This window comes from Electrophorus electricus, chromosome 15, assembly GCF_013358815.1.
Source record: "Electrophorus electricus isolate fEleEle1 chromosome 15, fEleEle1.pri, whole genome shotgun sequence".
Lineage (NCBI taxonomy): Eukaryota > Metazoa > Chordata > Actinopteri > Gymnotiformes > Gymnotidae > Electrophorus > Electrophorus electricus.
In genome coordinates, this window is record NC_049549.1 from 16,889,793 (window position 1) to 16,906,511 (window position 16,719).

General features: G+C 42.9%; 2 protein-coding genes across 6 annotated transcripts; one reads left to right on the plus strand and one right to left on the minus strand.

The window, feature by feature from the left end:
- Positions 1-863: 863 nt before the first annotated feature.
- Positions 864-5,682, minus strand: arcn1b (archain 1b). 2 transcript variants are annotated; one of them, XM_027013688.2, is made up of 10 exons: positions 5,519-5,682; positions 4,375-4,625; positions 4,080-4,259; positions 3,777-3,982; positions 3,499-3,660; positions 3,179-3,344; positions 2,679-2,826; positions 2,472-2,580; positions 2,180-2,384; positions 864-2,045 (listed from the first exon to the last, which is right to left on the minus strand). In XM_027013688.2, the coding sequence occupies exons 2-10, from the start codon at positions 4,570-4,572 to the stop codon at positions 1,956-1,958; spliced, it is 1,464 nt and encodes a 487-aa protein (XP_026869489.2). In that variant the 5' UTR covers positions 4,573-4,625; positions 5,519-5,682; the 3' UTR covers positions 864-1,955. The 2 variants fall into 2 exon arrangements, with proteins under 2 accessions (XP_026869489.2, XP_026869488.2); XM_027013687.2 differs by having other exon boundaries at positions 4,375-4,638.
- Positions 5,683-9,574: 3,892 nt separating this feature from the next.
- Positions 9,575-16,679, plus strand: dixdc1a (DIX domain containing 1a). 4 transcript variants are annotated; one of them, XM_035534472.1, is made up of 15 exons: positions 9,575-10,207; positions 11,821-11,933; positions 12,025-12,176; positions 12,687-12,773; positions 12,918-12,971; positions 13,072-13,122; positions 13,348-13,452; positions 13,733-13,786; positions 13,909-13,995; positions 14,162-14,236; positions 14,346-14,507; positions 14,596-14,686; positions 14,767-14,875; positions 14,962-15,070; positions 15,961-16,679. In XM_035534472.1, the coding sequence occupies exons 1-15, from the start codon at positions 10,185-10,187 to the stop codon at positions 16,042-16,044; spliced, it is 1,356 nt and encodes a 451-aa protein (XP_035390365.1). In that variant the 5' UTR covers positions 9,575-10,184; the 3' UTR covers positions 16,045-16,679. The 4 variants fall into 4 exon arrangements, with proteins under 4 accessions (XP_035390365.1, XP_035390367.1, XP_035390366.1 ...); XM_035534474.1 differs by having other exon boundaries at positions 14,620-14,686; XM_035534473.1 differs by having other exon boundaries at positions 12,028-12,176.
- The last annotated feature ends 40 nt before the right edge of the window (positions 16,680-16,719 follow it).

The following is a 16,719-nucleotide window of genomic DNA, read 5'->3' on the forward strand; positions in this document are numbered from 1 at the left end:
GCGCACGCCCTCAGCCCGGAGTTCCAAGCCACGTGTGTAAACACGAGACTCCCCGGTGTTGCCTTTCATGTACGTGTCATATGTGACACTCTTTGTGTGCGTGTGTTTGTAATAAATTAATCAGTTAAAAGAACCCTCACAGATGATCATATACAGATGATCATTTTCATTCATAGTATAAAATATTTTGTTTAGCAGAAAACATTTAATTCATACCTTGAAAAAATTTAGCAAATTTTAAAAGTCCTCCGAAAGTTGCAGTATGTTACAAATATGAAGTTTTGAGCTGGTCAATTTTTCTCTTATAACTTCTTGATATATGAAGTTACACTAATATAGCACCTATCAGAGTCCAGTACAGATAATATGTAAAAACATATCTGTACAGAAATAAAGGAAAGCACTACTTCAGTGTCACAGTAAAACCCTACTTTACACATGGTGCACAGTAGAGATTGAAGAGTTGTGATCTCTAATACTAAGGACATTATAAATTATGAATTTACCACTATTTGGTGATGTTCTAAACATTTATTTAAAAAAGGCTAGGAACTAGACTTATCAACACTGTAATAGTGCAACCCAATTCGTACCAGGAAGGCCAGACGTAGTAGTAAACATGATTCATGAAACACACTTATCAAAGTCAAGCAATATGCTTTAATTTCAAAAACAGTTAATGTAAGCTGGAATGTTATAATTCTCACCTTTTCATTGCTTATTAAAATAACCCCTCAAAAACCTATAGTCCAACATGGGTTGGGGGGGGGGGGGGGGGGGGGTATACAAAAACTACAAGTGAGAAAATATTTTCCACTAAAGAAAGTTAATACATGCCCAAGAACTGAATCACACTCAGCAAGTATGTAAATGTTGCAAATGCTTATTAATAATGCATGATTTACAATTGCGTAGATTAACATTCAACATGGAATCTGAAGGCAGAAACTAAACACTTAACTTTCAGACTGTTCCAATGTTCACCCCTTTTATTAGCCACGACTTAGACTGGAGGGTTCAGTCATACATTTCCATTACCCTGTTAAGATGTTCATGGCTGGCAGGCAGGCCCCCTTCCCAGAACACACCTGACTGAGCTCTCACCAGGAGGGCAGCCTTCACCCCCTCACCCCCGCATGGCTCAGGTGAGTAACGCTTGCCTGTGAGCACGTTCTAAACTTTCAGCAATGAAGCGTGACCAATAGATCACAATGATGCAATAGCAGGTACCACACATTAAGCAGTTGTCATGGTGTAGGGGTGTAGTGAAGTTTCCCTTTTTCAGGTTGTGTGCACTCTTGCACACTGATGTTTGACATTACTCTAAAGGACAGCTGCTGCATTAGGAACTGATTGAACACAGGAAGGAAATGGTTAAAAATTACAAGTTTACAGTCACACCCACAAAGGAAATTAAGAACTCTAAACATTCACCAAAAAAAAGAACTGCACTCATTAGCACAGAAAACAGTGAAGCAACAAGTGCAGCATCAGTTCCTTTGTAACTGAAAGTGAAAATTAAAACATTACTGGTCTTCATTCATTTCAGGTAAAAAGGAAGAATTTTAATAACAATATACTGATTTGAGCATTTGGTTCCAATGTATCACAAATCTTGAAAAACATTTTTTATTGGGCAACTGGCTAGTTCCTTCTCTTATTTATATTAAGGGCGGTGATGACTTATAGGTCCAGGTTCTTGTTTAGCTGCAAGTTGATGTTTAAGGACGTCATTTCCTTGGCCTCCAGACTCACCTATTTTCATGGCAGGTGCTGCTCATTTAACTGATATTCATTTTATATAAAGATATACAATTTTCTTTGTCATACAAACATATAAATACACCAATAGTGCACACCACTGAATGGGATTTTGAGAGTCTGGTATAACTGTCTCCAAACTGGCACACAGGTAGGCAGGCAGGGTAGAAAAATATTTCTTTGAGAAGAAGTCTTTAGAGTATCTCATACTTGTCAACAACAAACAAAGTCTCAGTGGAGAACTTGACCAGGCTGCCCCCTTCCACATGGGTCACACTGTCCACCTGTAGTAACACAAAGCAAGGCAGAGGAAGGTTGAATATTTTTCTATGTTATAAAAATAACGTATGGTTGTCCCCACCCCCCACAACCTTAAATTATTTAGTTTACGCTAAAAACTACAGTAGTTTTCGCTCACCTGAATGTCACTGTAATTGCGCCGAGATACAAACGAGACACTAACAGGGAAGAAATCATTGGGTTTTCCAGCTATGCTGAACTCCAGACTTCCGGTTTTGTTGTTTTCATCTATGACGGGCAGGCACCATTCAAGGATGTTTTTTCTGCTGTCATGGCGATATTCCCCATCAAGATCTCCAATGACTGGGGCACCTACTCCTGACCTGCAAAATGTTAATTCATGATACAACCAGCGACATCCAAAACAAAAAGGTATTTTCTGGCCAGATGCATTTTAAAAAAGGACTTACGGCACTGGGATCGTAATGATTACATCATTGAGTTCGAGGCTTTCCTCCTGGAGCTCGTATTCAATGTTCACATCACAACCACTACCGTTTTCTGAGGGCCAGCAGTTTACTACAGATAAAACAAAAGATGACATGAGAAAATTATGCCAACACTGTTTAACCCTAAAGGTCTTCAGGTAGACAGCAACAAGGTCAAGGTGGGCTCACTGGTTAAAGGAATGAGGGACTCCTCTGTGGTCTGTAGTCTCCACTTCAGAATGCCTACATCATTGTTGAGGGGAAAGGCCTTGTCTGGGTTTTTCAGACCAATCAGCGAGTCAGCTGTGAACAGCTTCTTATCTACATTGGGGTGGGTCTACAGAGGGGAGGGGACGACATTTTTTTGTAACTGTTCCTGAAATACTTTTACTTTTAAATCATATTTCAAATATTTTATTTAAACACATTTGCATTCATGTTCTATAATAAAGAAGCATTTTAATGATATCTTTCTTGGTGCATCTCTAAAAACCAATAAAAACACCATACCTACACATGTACCATTGACAACAGAGGTGTATTGACCTTGAAAACAGGTGTATCAGACGTGGATCTACTGCATCAAGGCCAAGCTCAGTCGGCCTACAGCGTCACATGACTGCTAGGCGCTTGCAGGAAGTGCGTTTTCTACAACCATGCAACACCACAACACCAGAACTCAGAAGCACCTGCAGCTGCACCCCTTTCTTGTCATTGTTGTTAACGTGCAAGCGGATACGGCCATTTGTCTCATCGGTGACCCTCAGGGTTATAATTCCCAGGACTTCCATGTTCTGCAGTCCACCGTCACGTCCACAGGTGAGAGATATCTTCTCCTCTATCTTAAGATGTACACTGAGTCACAGGGGAAGAGCAGATGAGCCACACATTACTCACGGCAGAAGAGCAATGGTACATTTCAGCTTGAGAATTTGGCAATCTGTATTATAACTTCTATATGTTTCTGGTGAAATTACTTGGAGATAGATAACAGTATGAGAAATCATACCCCTCTGTGTTTACTGGAGGCTGAAGAACTTTAGACACATCTGACTGCTTCTTTCCTGCACTGGGGATGACGTTTTCTCCCTCGGACATCAGTTTGTCTACAAAGTTATCAACCTCTTTTCCTTTGGCACCCAGTTTCAGTGCTTTACTTGGACCACTTGGCCTGCAAATCACAACAGCATCCCATCACGTAATCCCATAAGTTACGGTTTATACAAGTACTCAAATTCAGTGAGATTCCTTAAATCATAGTTCAGTGTCAGTGTCTTGTTCACACACCTAACTGGGGCGGAGGCCATTTTAGGCTTCTCTGGTTCCACCATTGATTCAGCAATGATGGCAGCGGGGCTGAGGTTGCTCATTCCCGAACTTCCAAACCCTCCAAAGCCCGGAGCTTTTCTGCCTGCACGTTCAGCATCTCGCCTTGCCTGCTGCAGCTCTTTTGCTTTCCTTTTCATCTCTGCATTTGCCTCCCGTTCTTGGGTCTGAAAGAAAGGACAAGTAATTTAGGAGGAATGAGGGACGTTTAGATGAAGATGCTCATCTGTCATACTTTTTATTCGACCAAGCCCGTCCCCTTACCTCTCTGACTGCACGGAAGACCTTCTCCTCGTGCGAGTCCATCTCGGTGAAAGTACGGATCTGAGCCAGATTGACATTCTCCCTGTAGCCCAGGGCAACAATCTCATCAAATGCAAAAATGAGGTCAAAACAGTGTTCTGAGATCTCCCCCTCCTCCAGTACACGACAGTATTCAGGGATCTGAAAAAATAAACATCTCTAAGCTGCATAATACAGGCCATCTGTCCACGTTAAAAGTTATTTAATGCAACACATGGAAGTGTTTGGGACCAAAAAGTAAAAGAAAATTTCCTACCACCCGAGAGAAGAGTCTCAACGTTTCCAGGTCCTCCAGAATGTTGCTGTTCTTTGTGGTGACAAGAACCATGTAGAGCTTCTCCAAGGGCTGGTAGACATAGCGCACGCTGTCCGTCTCAACAAAGGTGTGCTGCTTTCCTGTTCCCATCAGTTTAGGAAAAGCAGCCAGGAGTCCCTCAATGCGGGTTCGCGTCATCTCTACGAACTGCCGCGACACGATGGCTTTTCCTGCCTTGGTACATATTGCCGCTGCCAAAAGCACCTAAAATTATTTTAACAGTCATAAACAAATGTAAGCAAACTGGCACAACACCTTATTCACGTCTACAGATGCTGATCCACAAAACTACTAGGAACAGGCTGGGACTAAAGTCTTAACTTGATGCTCGCCAGAAGCAAATGGCTGAGGAGTCACAGCTAATCTGTTAAATACACAGATTGTGTTCGTCGTCCTATAAAAGTTGCTAGGTAGCGTTATCTACATAACTAAAAGCACCAAGCAGCTAACTACAATTATACACCCCAGCTAACTTCCAGACAACGTTATTCCAGGCCGTTCATGTAAGCCAGTTTAATATAAACTACCGGGATAACGTTAACGTTAGCACTATTATGGAAAGTCACTTTTGGTTTGCCAGCTATCTGGCCAGCTAACTTATCTACACGTCTAGTGGTATAATCAAACAAATGTTAGTGATCCCACTAGGATACATGATAATCAACCTAGCTAGGTAACTAGATAAGCTAATAAAATCTAGTCTGAAAATGGTAAACCTATCGAAGTAACCGAGCTAGCTTGCTAGCTAATTAGCTACACCTGTGCATCCAGCTACCCTCTGTTAACATATGGCTAGTTAGCCAAGGAAAATGTAATTTCTGAAATGTCTGTTAACATACAATGAGAGAGAAAGGGTTTCACAAAAATCTTGTTAGACTAAACCTGCTAGCTAGTTAGTTAGTTCTCAGATGCAACTAACATTAATTAGTTAGTTAGCTACTCCTGTCATCCAACCTACGGCGCTCCTTAGCAACCGCTAGCTAGCTATCTTAAAGCTACATTAGCCAACGAGCTAACCTAGCTAGCTACTAATGTTAGCTAAATAATGCTATCTAGCGTTAAAGCCGGTTAAAAACTTCCTTACCATTTTTGCTCCGTTTCAAGGTGCTTAATTCCACAGCGACACGTTTTGCCAGTGTACAGCAACACAATAAGCGCCTGACCAATATGTTTGTTTTCCCTGAAAGGACCAAGCAGGCCGCCTCGTATCCTGTAGGAAGAGCAGAGCCACGTCTCCGACCGGAAACAGTTCAAACGCACTCACGGCGCACCCTCCACCGTGGGCTTGCCCCGAAACACCACCCCACGTGGAGGGGCGTTTGTGCTACTTGGCCTCTCAACAGTGCTTGCAAGACGAAGGTTCATCCAATTACAATATTAATAGGATTAATAGGACGTTTCTGAAGCATAAATAGATTAATTTAAGCATTATTTTTGGAACTACGAAAGAGAGTACGTGTCCTGGGTATAATATTTAATCAAAAACAGACATTTTCATATTTCGGTTACTTTAATAAGAGTTGCTATAGTTCGGGTGCTTTAGTTGGCCACTGCCGCTGCTGACAGTGAAAGTTCCAGTAAAGTTATAAGTCAGAATTGGAAGAAGAGGGGGAAAAAGAAAAGATGCATGATTGTAAACACAGGGACTGCTGACTAAGGCCCAGCCCACAGTAGTCCAAACCGGTAGAGCCCGGTATCAAACAACCAACGTCTCGCCTCTAATGTTAAATGTTTATCCATTTTTTATCCCTGACCATAGTTCATGTGGCTAAGTCATAAAGCAAAGACTATGAAGAAACACTATGAACATTATCATTTTGAGGCATGCAAAATTACAATACATTCCTGCTGTTTTGAACACTAGTAATTTCAAGAATTTAACACATGTTGGGTCTGTAGTACTCTGGCCAGGAACTGTCAATACCAAGAATATGATTTGGTTGAATCTTGTCCATGCATGGAGGAGAGTGGATTTACTAAAGAATATGTCTCTTGCATTTAACAGTGTATCGGTTTCATGACAATGTGACTTGGACAGCTTTAAATGTTCTGAGGTTTCCCCTTTCAGCTACAACTCACCGTGATCATAACCACCAAGCGCTTTTATCTGACCGCGTGATTTCAAAAGGCATTCTCAAACTGAAGATTATAAACAGGTAAAAGTCCGTTATAAACCTCCGCGCATGAATATAAAGTGTTGTTTAGTCTAATGGTCACACTTTCACAATATTAGAGTTTGAATTTAAAATCCTATATAGTTAAATCTAGTCACTATGGTCAATGCTTTGAAAATGTGCATTTATTTTATTTTTAATTTTTTTTTTGCAGGCTCTCGGAGGAAATAAAACAGTCTGCTCTGTAAAACACCCTGTAAACCTTGTTTTAAAAAAAGGGCTATATAAATAAAGAGTCGTTTGGGTATCAGGGCCTGAGCGCACCTTTAACACAGGTCACATTACTTTGGTGCAGCAGCTGTGTCCTCACAGGAGATGGGGTGCTGCACTCAGGGATGTCCCACACTGTCTGGGGGACCCAGATGGTCAACACAACATTGAGGTCAGAGAGGAGTGGAATGACCTAGGGTCCACACACTAGTACTTTATCACCTCCTACAGAATTCCCTCGCCACACAGCCATGCTCGTCCCATTGGCAGTCAGTCCTTTTCCCAGCTAGTTGACTAAAAGAGCATGAGGACTCTTTTCATCTGGTGATATGTTATTACATAGATGTGTTTTTAGTGTGTCTCTATATCCACTGAATGGAGCACTCATGCAAAAGGTTGTGTGGTTAGGCCAAGTCTTGTGTGCTTTCCATGTTTTCTCATGTTTCCCATGAATCTAGACTCGTTCATCCTTGACCTTGACTGACAGCCCTTCAGGAAAGAAATACTTCACATCCAGGTTGATCCCAAAACAGAATTTATCCATTCTAACCTGCATATCAGAGTGAAATACTTGCCACATAGTATAGTCAGAAACGTGACAGTCCTGCACACTACAAGCTCTAACTACAAGAACGTGCTTATGGAAAACATGTTCTTTTGTAAATGTATTTCAGGTAGATCATTCGGATGCATTTGAGTTGACTGCGTTTGTGATTCACAACACCTATCTCACTTACCTCCAACACACTGCTGTCACAGCAGTTTGGACAGTGGCACATGTAAGGCTGATAGTGCATGGTATAAAAGGGTATGGAAAATTCATGGTCCTACTGCTCAAGGACCTGGAATGGAAAGAATGCTAGAAAAAAAATGCAGCAGGACCTTTGGAACGCTATGTCCATTTTCTCGCTTGGTGATGGTTGCTCTGCCCATGCCTGAGTCTAAACTTATGCCCCGATCCAAGCAGCTCTGTGCCAACGACACACTCACCCACGCACACCCCTTTGGCATACAGCAGAGCTACTGCTGCCTACCCCAACGGAGACGTGGGAACCCTGGGATTCTCCGGACTGCTCATGGGGATGTGAATGCCACTGATGCTCATCTACTCATGAGCATGCACAGATTTATGTGTGGTTAAGTTGGAAAGGTCTCAACAGAAGCTTGCAAGTTGGATGGAGCCCCAGCATCACCGCGTGCCAGAAGATTTCACTCTCTGCGTCACGGACGCGGTATGCTTTCACTCCGCAGAAAGATAAGAAGAAGCCCCAGCCCCACCCGCCCCCAAATTTTGGTGTGACTGCAGCCCTCAGCAGGATGGGTAATCCACCCTGAAGCAACCAGGATAAAGGCCCCTCCAGCCTGGCAATAAGACCGCCACCCAACATACTGTCAGCTCCAAGCCGCAGAGACGCATTCCACTGTCACTATAACCGTTGGGGCTAGAAATAAATAGACACGCTGTGGGACAACCATAAATTCAACACTCCTTCTGCTTTCCACGTTGCCATGGAAACAAACCCAACTCTGTTATCAGAAGGTTCATGTTCAGAATAACTAATAAAGTATGAATCCAATGGAACATAGCTAAGATAGGGAGACAGTCCATTCTACATAGGGGAAAAAAGATTTCCCTCGCAAGTGACATCTGGATTTAGAACAGAGGAAAGTCAATCTCGACTCGTGTGCGCAGGCTCGGACTACTAAGTTAAAATACATGTGTTGAGCAGAACCCTTCAGGATCTTGGTTAGATTTTTTTTTCCAGAACCTCAGAGAAAAAGAACATCTCTACACTCTCAGAACATACATATGTGTGTGTGTGTGTGTGTGTGTGTGTGTGTGTATGTACCACCTACCTAAACATGGTTTTTGACCCCTTTAGAGCCACACAGGATCATGGCAGTATTCCCTCATGGAAATTGCTTCATTCAGCAGGGTAATGCACCCTTGAACTCTGAATTCCCCAGAACTCAATCTGATGGAACATCTGGGGGATGTGCCAGAGAAACAAGTCAAGTCAAGAGTCAAGATGCTTTTTATTATCATTTTAGCTAAATACAGGTATACAGAGAAATGAAATAACATTTCTCTAGTACCATGGTGCAACACAAAAGCATTAAAAAACATTTTAAAAACATATAAACAATAAATAAGAAAAACAGATAACATATAGGGCAACACTGACCACTGCCTGTCACCGAGTGGATGTACAAAGGTTGGACCATATTGTGATATTTTAACAGATACAGTCTGAGCGATGGAGGTTCATCCTGTATAAGGATCAGCTGCGAATGTTTTGGTGCCAGATACCAAAGGACACCTTCAGAGGTCTTGTAAAGTTCATTCCTTGATGGGTCAGAGCTTTTTTGGCAGTAGGAAGGGGTTACACAATATTAGGCAGGTGATTTTTATAGCAGATTGTTTTGCTGTGTGTGTGTGTGTGTGTGTATGTGTGTGTCTATTTGTGTCAAGTTACTGAGTGAATAATATGAATAATGATGCAACAGTAGTAATGAACTCAGATCCCTATTCACATAATCCTAAACCTCTCAGTTGCTTTTTATTTTAGAATCATAAGCTGTAAAGTTATTTATGGAGTCATTACATCATAGCCTCGTAGCCTCGTAGCCTCGTAGCCTCGTAGTCTCGTAGTGTGGTAGCGGCTTTTGCCTCAGCCTCCCTCTCTGAGCGCCTCAGGGGGAGAGACTTCGTGTGTAAGGGAGGGGTGAGGAGGGGGCAGGGTAAACACAGCAGGGCTGAACCATCTGAACTGAAACAGGAACAAGGGAGAGGGAAAGACCAGGAGGAGATAGAGAGAGAGAGAGGCATGGGAATGTTACTGGGGGAAAAACCCCTCTGATTTACATCACTGAAAGCCAAATCTGAAAAGGAGAGGTATACTATTTGCAGGAACGTGACTGAAGAAACAGATGGTAACTGGGGTGGGGCAGGGGGGTGGTTGGTATACCACTGTGGTCCTCGTTTCTCTCTTGTTATGGCTTGGTGCTGAAAACAGGACTCCCTCGAGCTTTTTCTCTTAGAGATATACACATGTATTGACCAGGATTTAGGGCTTTATTTCTGCTGAAACAGGCTGAAGGAGATTTACTTTGTGTCTTGAGTCTTGTGTGCTACTCGTGCCGAGAGAGATTCAGGGATATCTGGTGACTGGGGGCTTCTCCCCATCACTGCTAGCCCAGCGTGGGTTGCTCTGTGCAAGCTGCTTTTGTTGTGCTACTGACTGATGTGCACAGTCTTTTGACCAGGGGCGCTCTGTCTGTCTGCTATGGTCCTGCCCCGCTGCTCCAACATACGGCACATGTTGGGTAGGAACAACATGGGAGAGTAAGAGAGAACTTACCAGCATGGGAGCCAAACCAATGAAATGGTATGAATAAAATTTTGTACTTTCAGCTTTTGACTTTTCCCCTCTTCTCCTCCTTCCTTCTCTCTCTCTCTCTCTCTCTCTCTCTCTCTCTCTCTCTCTCACAATCACACCCTATGCTCCATTCCAGACAATGCACCAAACAGATGCTCTCTATTAAGCGGTCCCCATTCTTCATCTGCTAACATCATGGTGTCTCTTTGTACCTTTGTCCATCGGTATTGTGGCTTTGTGTTAATCTGCCATTTGTTGGGCTTTAGATAATTAATTCTTCTCCTTACTAAGGATGAGGTGCATGCACCAGCCTATGTTTCCACGAGTGGGTGACTGCAAGCTGTGGGTGTTTCTGCTGAAGTAAAAGTGCCTAGCAACCACTGACCACTGTATCTGCAATAGTCAGTGCTGTCCATCCATATGGTCTGATGGGTTTTTCTGATCAGGATGATTAGTTAGATTTGAATGTGATTAGTTAATGACACTTAGGAGTGTTGGCAGTATTGTTAACTGAATATAGAGCACCATGCACGCTGCACTGAGAAAACATGAGAATCATTTCATTTCAGTGTAGTGGCAGCACGTACCTTTTAATGTCTGGATGGCTTTGACAGCAGATCCATGAGATGATATCTGGTTAAACAGGTTTTATCACTGAAATACAGACACTGTATCAGGCTTTTTGTCAAGCATGGGTTTTATGTTTCCAAGGAAAGCCACGGCCTGTTTTACAGTGAAACTGCTAGTAGATAATCAGCTGATAAACTTACAAATATACTGACTCTTTGCTTTCTTTTGTGGTCTTTTGATGTCAGTTCTGACACCTGTTCTCCTTAGCAACTGTGAAAAGCACCCAGAACATTTACAGAAAGCATACTAAACATCATCTGAGGGAAAACAAGGCCACTTTGCAAAATGATTTTACCACTGAAGAAGTGTGCCATTAATCTGCATATCTTTCATCATATCTGTCCAGCAATCAATATATATTTAATCAGTTCACTGCCTTCAATTTAAATGACCCATTATACACAAAGGCATCACTGGCTACTGATTGTTTGATAATAATATAAATCAATATTTGCATATTTTAAGTGACTGGACTGACCAACGTCTTTTAAATTCTCTAAGGTAATATTTAAGTCACCTTTTAATGTGAAGATGTGGGAATATGGTCTTACAAGATCATATTACTGAGGTTTAGTAACAGCTTGTGGTGCTTTAGGGATGGGCTTCCAGTTTCACATCTATGGTAAAGATATGAGTTCACTTCAGTGGAATGCTCGGGAAGCATACATCACTCTGGTTAGAAAGGTAAAACCTACAAGGGAATGGCACACACATGAAAGGGGTACATACAGTGCTTATATATATATATATATATATATATATATATATATATATATATATATATATATATATATATATATATATATAAACTAAATATAGACTCACCATTGGATCACTTGTTTTACACTGATCTTAATCACAAAAGAACTGATTTGTAAAAAAATGATAACGCTTTCTTCAAAAGCAATTAATTTATGTTTACAGGTTATTATTTTGCGACATGATGATCCTGCTCATGCACACAGTTATTGATTAACACTGCCTCCTTCCAGCCTCAGCTCCTCAAGCCCTGCCCACACCCCCAAGGAGGAGTACCTCAGCACGCCGTCGAAGGAGCCAGGTAGGACTGAGGGAAACCACACCGTGCAGCCGCAGAGCCTCAGAGGTAAGAGGGCCATGGGGACAGTTCGGCGCACACCTTGGTCCTGCTCTCTCAGCCGCTCCTGCTTCACCGCCCGTTTCTCCTGCGCTCGCAGCAGAGGATGCAGCGAAGATCAACGAGCCATCTCCGGGCCCAGAGCCTGCTGGGATGGGGGATGGGACCTCCTGGGAGGAGCAGCTGTGTGCCCAGCAGGAGCAGTTGGAGAAGGAGATGCAGGAGACCAGGAAGATGGTGTCAAGGCTTCAGGTGAGCTTTAGCATTTAGTTCTGTTCTCTACGTCCTGCTAAGAGTAACAACACTGACAGTAGGAAATAGCAGGAGAATCAATACAACATTACAGTAGAATGCATTAATGTTAACAGGTATTAGTGGACAGTAAGTCACTGAGTTTCCTAATCTGGGAACATTTTTACAATTCTGGAAATGACCAGTACTTAGCATGTTAGCAAACATTTTACATAGTTGTAAAAATAAATAAATAAATAAATAAATAGTATTTTAATAAAAATGAGAGACTGCAATAAGCTTCTGTAAATAAAGAAGGATAGGGATGTACAAGGGGAGGGGTGGCTTTAGGAATGCTTCATCACCAAACTGCATCCATGGATGATCATGTAATACCTGTTGTTTGGATATCCCTGTGTTTCATACAGCATACGTGCACTGGATGGCAACACGGTTCAAGGACTGCTTTGTTTACATGTTTACCAGCACTGGCTTGTTTACTTGGTGTCTTAATTTAATTTCCCCTTCCAGGCATTGCTGCTTCATGGGTCACTGCCCGAAGATGAGCAAACGGCTTCTTTCTTTGGCGAAGCCGCAGCTGGGGCAGAACAGCAGCTGGTAATCTCCTTGTTTCTAACGGGTAGAATGTGCCCTCTGAGCTTTCTGCCGTGGCAGATGAGTGCTCTGTCCACAGACGCCAGGCACCCTTCAGCCATCGGGCCGACGTGACTGACAGAGGGCCTTGTTTCTTCCTCCATGCAGATATTGATCCGCAGTCGCCTTGATCAGAGCATGGAGGAGTCTCTGGATCTGAAGGTTAGTGCATGGGCTAAATGAAGAGAAGCCGTGTGCCGAGTAGCAGCGGCCAGACAGAGAGCAGGCACTAAAGACATGCTTTTAACCATGCGTCTTTCAGAGAGAGCTTCTGAGGTTCAAGCAGGAGGCACGCAATCTCCAGGCAGTTAAGGTAAGCCAGGCAGAATTAAGCCTAGATCCACTGGCCTGATGTTTTACAAATGCTTTGTTGTAGAAGCACATCTTACAGTGACTTTGCTCTAATGATGTATGTGAAAATCTGTGAATACTGTGCAAAGTCCATTAGTCTGGGGTAGGGCAGGTTTTTGGAGTTCACAGCCGACTGATGGAATTCAGCTCTGGGCTTGCCCCTCTGACGGTTCTCTTGCCATCCCAGGATTCCCTGCAGCAGCGCATGTTAGCACAGGAGGACACAGTGCTACAGCTCAAACAGGAGCTCATGAGATCCACTATGGACAAAGAGGATCTAACAGGGCAGAACGTGAGTAGAAACCTGACACCTTAAATACCACTCACCCAGCCAATGACTTACACTGGGAAAACCACTCACGCAGCCAATGACTTACACTGGGAAAACCACTCATCCACCCAATGACTTACACTGGGAAAACCACTCATCCACCCAATGACTTACACTGGGAAAACCACTCACCCACCCAATGACTTACACTGGGAAAACCGCTTTGAGCTGCGTACACGAGGCCTCGTACAAACACGTGACTACAGAAATGATATGCAGATTTATATACTAACGTTTCCAGGTGGACCTGCAAAGGAAGCTGAGCGATCGAGACAGACTGCTGAGTGAATGTAAAGTAAGTGGCCTTCGTAGCTTCCTCTTTCAAAGAATTTCAGAACCACATTCACGAAGCGCCTACATAACTGGAGCGCCTTGTTATGTTGGATTAAAGTGGGAAAATGTGTGCTTTTCTCAAAGAAAGAACTGGCACAGAAAGACAGGCTACTTCAGCAGCAGCAAGCTAAACTGGACGAGTCACTGCGCAGGCTCAGTGAAAGTCACGGGGTAAAGTTCCCAAAACACGAATCATCCCTCATATTTCCAGCATTGTGGCATGGGAACAAGTTTAAATGCACTCTGGACCCACTAGAGGGCGTAATTGCACTTTGTTGGAGTGATGTTGATTACGTGAACTCCATAGCCTTTTTTATGAGCTAGTTTTTTGTTCTAGGTGTCTGGTTGTGAGAACAATGGCTACACCCACACGATGGACATGTCTTCTTCACCCTTTCTGCAGCATGGAGTGGTAAGTCAGAAAATAAAAGGATTTTGACTGGAAATAATAGGATTTTTTTTTGTTTTTTGATTGTGTGTGTGTGTGTGTGTGCGTGTGCGTGTGCGTGTGTGTGTGTCAGGGTGATGAACTACAGCTGGTGCGAGATGCTTTGCGCAGCCTAAGGAACAGCTTCAGTGGTCACGATCCTCAGCACCACACCCTGGACACCCTGGAACAGGGCATGGCCAACCTCATAGACCGCCTCCACACCAGCGACTCAAAGAAGAGGCAAGGCAGAAAGGCAAGATTCTAGGCCTGTGCTGAAAACATGTCCTCTGGACATACTACCATCATTAATTCAAGACTCAATTCTTACTTGTGTATCACAGAACTCTCATCATGTCTCACCACAGCACTCAACCAAATCTCCAGGACAGAGAGCCAATCACACAGAAAGAGAATCATGGCCACCTAGTTCCAGTGAGACACATTCTGAATAAATTATGAACTAATAATTGAAGCATATGTGTTACTAAGTGAATTGTGTGTGGTTGTTACAGAGATGGCCCACTCGCACAGCAGTCCTGTGCTCGCTTCATCTGCCGTGACTAAAGTTCTGTACTTCACAGACCGCTCTCTCACGCCCTTCCTAGTAAACATTCCTAAGAGGTATCAGCATGGCAACACCTCCACAGTGCTCAGCTGACAGATCATTGCAGAGATTTTTTTTTCCAATAAACTGTTCCTTCCTGCAGACTTGGGGAGATCACGCTGCAGGACTTCAAGGTAGCTGTGGACAGACATGGCAATTTCAGATATCACTTCAAGTCTCTGGACCCAGAGTTTGGAACAGTTAAGGAAGAGGTAAGTACAGTTCTACAAGTCAATATATAGCATTAAATATACGAATATAAGTCCTACCAATATCTAGAAAAGGCTGGACTGAAAGACGGTACAGATGAACTAACCATGGCAGCACAGGAACAAGCTCTGAACACGAGATCAGTTGGCTGAGAACTACCACACTATGCTGGACCTCAGATGCAGGGTATGCAAAGATGCCCCTGAGACAATCCAACACATAACAGTGGGATGCAAGATGCTAGCAGGCAGAGCATACATGGAGCACCATAACCAAGTGGTTGGCATAGTATACAGAAACTAACGGTTGGAAGCCCTGTGGTCAAAAGTGGGACACTTCCCTAAAGGTGGTGAATGACCATGCTAAGATCCTGTGGGATGTCCAGATCCAGACTGACAAAATGGTAATGGTTAAACAACAGGACATAGTAGTGATGGACAAAGAACAGACGAGGACTGTAGTGATAGATGTAGCAATCCCAATTGACCGTAATATCAGGACCAAGGAATACGAAAAGCTCAAAAAATACTGAGGGCTGAGAGAAGACCTGGAAAAGATGTGGCTTCACCCGGACTTTACGGAAAAAACATATATATAGATTTTCTCTAAAATGTCTCTAAAAATAGCACTTATTAACACTTTTAAAATTAATGTTCATTGTGACCGAGACTGTCACTCAGGAAGGTAAGATGGGAACTCTCTGCTGTGTCAGAGAGCTGGCTGTTTGGTCTGGTTGTCAGAGCACACGTTTACTGTCTGAAAGTCCTGGATTTGAGAGCGGGCGTGTTACATGCCCTCCTCCTTTGTTACGTCCATATATGGTAAATGTTTAATAAATTGAGGATGATGGCTACAGCTCTCCAAATTCCCCTCCATTGACCTTGTTCACCAGGTGTTCCAAAATGATGCTGTAGTACCTGGATGGGAAGGGAAGATTGTTGCCTGGGTGGAGGAAGACCATGGCGAGGGGCGCTGACTACACCCTGAAGAGAATCCTTGTTGACCTGGGGACTGGTTTCGGTTCAGGTCCATTTTGTGTGTGTATACCTCAACACTACACAGTGCTGTCAATATCACGCACCATGTCCTCTCACTTCATCCCAAAGCCAGGTTTATAGTATGTCCTTATCTGGTGAAAAGTGATTCTAAGTACTGTTTATAAGAACTCTGTTGGTATTATCAGCTGTATTTTTTTTTTCCTTGTGAGAAATCTTTATATGTTGTTTAGAAAATGTGTTGTAATAAAGAGCACATGTACAATGCATTTTAAACAAAAGATAATAGACTGTCATCCTTTAAGCAATGAACGTTTATTAGACATCAAGCTACCTATAATGAACAAGTCCCATATTTCTAGAGTTACTATTGTGTTTCAGTCACAGCTTACGGTCTTTAGCTGGTTGACCCAAATCAGCCTTTTAATCTAAAGTCTTAATCAGTCGTCACTTCAGACCAGAAGCTGGGAAAGATGGGACCACACTATTGCAATATCCTCTGTACATGTTTGTTTATAGTGTTTATTCTGTTGCAACCAACTGCATCCAATATTATGCACTTTTCTTAAGTAAACTTGCATGTCATGTACAACCTGAGTGCATCAAGTCTCCTCTACCTTCTAAGTCCTTTGTCATTTGTGAATATGTGTAAGTGT

Bases quoted from the DNA above. Each gene is read 5' to 3' on its own strand.
- dixdc1a (XM_035534472.1), top strand. From the start codon at position 10,185: ATGGGAGCCAAACCAATGAAATG. The intron at 12,774-12,917 runs GTAATCTCCTTG...TCCTCCATGCAG, and splicing joins CTGGGGCAGAACAGCAGCTG to ATATTGATCCGCAGTCGCCT. The intron at 14,237-14,345 runs GTAAGTCAGAAA...TGTGTGTGTCAG, and splicing joins CCTTTCTGCAGCATGGAGTG to GGTGATGAACTACAGCTGGT.
- arcn1b (XM_027013687.2), bottom strand. The intron at 3,983-4,079 runs GTAAGGGGACGG...CCTTTCTTTCAG, and splicing joins TCTTCCGTGCAGTCAGAGAG to ACCCAAGAACGGGAGGCAAA. The intron at 2,046-2,179 runs GTGAGCGAAAAC...GTGTTACTACAG, and splicing joins GCAATTACAGTGACATTCAG to GTGGACAGTGTGACCCATGT.